At 36.5% G+C, this 4,266-nt stretch overlaps 1 protein-coding gene across 3 annotated transcripts in view; it reads left to right on the top strand.

The window, feature by feature from the left end:
• The window catches only part of LOC116691638 (uncharacterized), a 7,108-nt gene extending 3,308 nt beyond the window's left edge, over positions 1-3,800 (top strand). The window contains exons 2-5 of one of the 3 annotated variants that reach the window (XR_004332520.1): positions 480-776; positions 1,495-1,585; positions 2,764-3,271; positions 3,423-3,800. Coding sequence is in view for 2 of the 3 variants with exons in the window: in XM_032519430.1 (XP_032375321.1) it covers positions 480-776; positions 1,495-1,585; positions 2,764-3,208 (833 nt within the window). In the remaining variant the exon portion in view is untranslated. Of the gene's footprint in view, positions 1-479; positions 777-1,494; positions 1,586-2,763 lie in introns of all 3 variants that reach the window. The other 2 variants (XM_032519430.1, XM_032519429.1) reach the window with 2 other exon arrangements.
• Positions 3,801-4,266: the final 466 nt, after the last annotated feature.

Below are 4,266 nucleotides of genomic sequence, written 5' to 3'. Positions count from 1 at the left end.
TCCAGGATACTATGCATCCTGACAAAGTTCCCTTGGCCTTTGGAATAAAAATAACCCCACATCATCACATACCCTGATATTAAATGAAATTTGCTGCTAATGGAGTTTAGTTACAGGTAATAGTTACATTTCCTTTTAATACTTTTTCTTTTTCTTGGACCTTATTAACCTTAAAATACAAAAGTGGCCATAAAACAGTGTTATGCACTTAAAAAAAAATCATGTTTATTCGTTTAGATCATTTATCAAATACATTTTCTGTTTAACAACTGATTTATCAAGTAGTCATTTCCACTCTACATCTACTACTTGAAAATAACTGATTTAAAATGTACGTTGAGTTAAGGTTACTGTTACTTTTAGTCTTTTATCTGAGCATGTGTGTTATACACACTCAGAATGTAAAAAAATAACTCAACAGTTGTAAATGTAATCTTTTACTTCCATCCCTGAGAATTATGTGTTTTTTTTTCCCACAGTTGGCCTTTTTGCAAGACCCCCCTCACATGTGTCCTCCCAAAGCCACGAGTCAGCTCTCCCATCATCCCCCAGCAGAATGGCACTGGAAACCAGCACCTCCCACTCCTTAGAGTCCTCCGGTGCATCAGAGGCAGCCAGGAATCTGCCTACATCTCCCAGCAGCCTTGTCATCAAAGAGGAGCCATGTGATATCGACACAGTTTTAATCAAGTGGGAAATGAGTGAAGAGAGAATCGGGGAGCATCAGGAGAGTACAAGCAGTCCGTGTCAGGAAAAAGAGAGCCCCAGTGTAAAAAGTAATATATCCTACCTTTAATTCCTTTTGTACATGAATATTCCTAACATTACAGGTAGGCCTGCACAATTCAGGGAAAAATATAAATCTCAATTTTATTTTATTTTTTTATCACAAAGTGTAAATTTTATTGCACACATGAACCATGACAAAACAACACAAATTGGCAGAACCAAACATAGATTTTTTTTCTCGCACCTTTTAATAGCACATTGCACATCACCACAAGCCTGTAAACATAGAGGCTTCAAATGGAAAAAAGAGAGCATTGCAGCGCTTGGAGTGCTATAAAACCTATTTTATAAAGTCTATATTTAAAACTCCAAGAAGAAAGTTGTAGCATTGGGGATGCTGTCGGCTCGTAAAATTAAATAAAGTCAAAAAATCAAAAAAATATTTATGGAAAGCCATTGTATGGCTGCTTTGTGCTGTATCAAAACTGTTCACTGTTGCATTTAAGAACTTTGGCTTATTTTGTAAAACAGAAAAGAAAAGCATGTTCATATTTATCAAAGTTGTCTGTCAAAAAATGTAATGTTTTGTAATAAGGCCAAATATCATTTAGGCACCGGTATAAACATTTTCAAACAATACCGAGCTCTGTGTAACAGCATTAAAAAGAGAAAGCCATTGGCTAAATGCTGTCATTGTAAAAATAAATTAACATGGCAGTGTGGTGGTATGACTAGCAACACGTTCATCTCTTCTGATCCATTTAGAAAAACTGGAGAACAGAGGGAGAAGGATGTTTAAAGAGAAACCTCATGCAGATCCAGACGAACAATGCGACCCTCACGAAGAACACCCGAGGTGAGCTATGGCATAGATGGAAATGAGCCAAATGAATGTGCAATGCCTGTAGTTACCTCATTAGGATTTCTCCCTCTTTAAGAGAAAATCCAACCCAAATCCCTGCATTTAATTGAGGGTGGTATATAAGGATTATTTACATTAAATGATTAATGTAACAGATATCAGTAGTCATTTAAGTTCTCATCACAATTTCTCACACACCAATGTGACTTCTGTCCAGACCCCATAGATATTCAATTTTTAAATCCAAGAAAATCCTGCCAGAGTCAGAACCAAATAACTTAAATTATGACTCCATTATTAAAGTTGATGACTATTGTCATGTTTACCAACTAATTACTTAATCAGCTAATCTTCTTAGCTATGTTGAAGACATAGCTTTAATGATAACTTTAATGAACCAGACTGCAGTGCGGTCAGAAGTTCGGTGGCACTGAAAGCTCAATGCACCGCAACCTAAAAAAGACTAAACACAATCAATTTAAGTAAAAACTTCAGCAATATGACAACACAACAATCACCATATAGTAAAATTGGGGATGTATCATAATTTGCTTGTGTTTTGTCAATTTGCATCTGTTTTTTTAAGTTGCAGCGTGTTGAGCTTTCAGGGCCACCGTACAGATCCCATGTGTACCCTTCCATTCACCTGGGATTGAAAGCATGATTGTCCTCGAGAGATTATCAAAATAATTGTAGGCCGAACAAACTAAACACTTGATCCCAAATGCAACCAGGGTGCACTGAACCTAATCAGCTGATAATGTCCAACAGTACACGGGTGTCTCATTTGGGATGGGTTCATGCAGTACTCAGCCAAAATGCTATACTTACAAGCAGCAGCATGTGTCAGTTGGAAACTGTTGCATGGTTACATAAAACAAAATACAGCTGTACACGTTTTGTATTAACAGCGTAGTTGTTCAAAAGGATCTAATTTGAAATTCTAATCAGTTTTTTTTTTTTTTACCTTTTGATGTCTACTATAATTGCAGACATTACTCACCTTGTGAATCTGTTTATTTGTCAATTTTTTAGTAGATTTAATTGAAATAGAAACTATGGTGTTGGCCCAAACTCAAAACAAAGCCATCTAAAATTTGAATTGTAAGTGCTTAGTGTAACTCCATACCTAATCATTTGTGTGATCCTTTCTTGCCTCTTGACCTCCTCAGGAACAAGAAGAAAGGCGTGCCGATGTCAGAGCTGTCAGATGAGGCTCAGAGACTAAAAAGGGCAGCTTGGAGAGCAGCTTCAAGGCGGTACTACGCCCGAAAAATAGCCCGCCAACAGGCAAACCCCACACGCTCTGGCCACTTCCCCTTCCCCTCACGCTCTGGCCCCTTCCCCCCACACTCCGACACTGGGTATTCACAACCCATCTCTTTTGTGGATAAGAAAAGGACGTTAGTATCTGAGTTACCTGAAGAGTCTCAGTCGTTGCAGAGCGAGGCGTGGCGAGCCGCGTCCAGGAGGTACTACGCTCAAAAAAGCGCTGAACCTCGGACCGAGTCCACACAGTATGCACACCTGCTCCAGAACATAGAGCCGTCTGGAGAAACACTTGGACCCAGCACCGGAGGCTCCAACACCAACAGTGGAGAAATAATGTGCAGCTGATAGACAGTTATGCTGCTGCTGTGGTTTTCTATTCTGCATATTTAAAGGTTAATTCCACTCCATTGTGTTATGTACCTTAGAACATTGGACTATGTGAATGTTTACTAGTTTACCTGATTTTTACTGATGATGTTGAGATTTACCTCAGATCTTCTCAAATGTCTGAATAGTTTGAACCTGTGTCATCTGTGTTTCCTTGTAGTTTAATGATGCAACAAACAATGAGAACAACAACAATCATTACTTACATTAGGTCCTAATTTCTCAGGGTTTTAGTATTTTTCTTTGATTCAGCCTTCTTCAGTATACTGCATTGCATGCATGTAGAAAACGCTAACTGCAAATGAAGATTGAATACATTGATTCTGTGGCAATATGAATACATTGTACAGTAGTACTCATGGGACAGCCTCTGTATCCATACAGCACTCCTGGAACTACAATCAAGGCATCATTATTGGTCAATTATGAGCTTAACATTTCAGTGTAAATGACAGATAAAGAAGTAGGGTTACATTTTTACTGGGATTACTTAAAATGTATTTTTGTTCCTTTTTGGAATATTTTAAATAAAGATAATTTAATAAAGTTGCGTTAGTGTTGTAATAAAGAAATAATGTTTAATTTCATTTTTATGGCTTATGACATTTGTATTACTTTTTCATGATTTCATACTATAGTATGACTTGTCAGACTTTTTATGACATGCTGTGACTTTTTATAACTTACCATGACTTTTTAAACTTTTTATGACATACTTGCGCTTTTGTTGATTTATGATATGCTATACTAGGATTTTCTTGACATACTGACTTTTTTGACGTTTTTTACGACATACTCTACTATGACTTTTTCAAGATGCTATACTATGAATTTTTTTTTGATATGCTATACTATGACTATTTTTGACTTACTATATTATGACTTTTTTACAACATACAATAGTATGACTTATTATTTTTCATGACATTAAATACAATGACTTTCTTTTACTTTTATAACATAATATACTATGACTTTTTTTTGATATGCTATACTATGACGTTTTTATGATGTTT

This window comes from Etheostoma spectabile, chromosome 6, assembly GCF_008692095.1.
Source record: "Etheostoma spectabile isolate EspeVRDwgs_2016 chromosome 6, UIUC_Espe_1.0, whole genome shotgun sequence".
NCBI lineage: Eukaryota > Metazoa > Chordata > Actinopteri > Perciformes > Percidae > Etheostoma > Etheostoma spectabile.
Note: the sequence above shows the minus strand (reverse complement) of the source record. Positions and strands in the feature narration are given on the sequence as shown.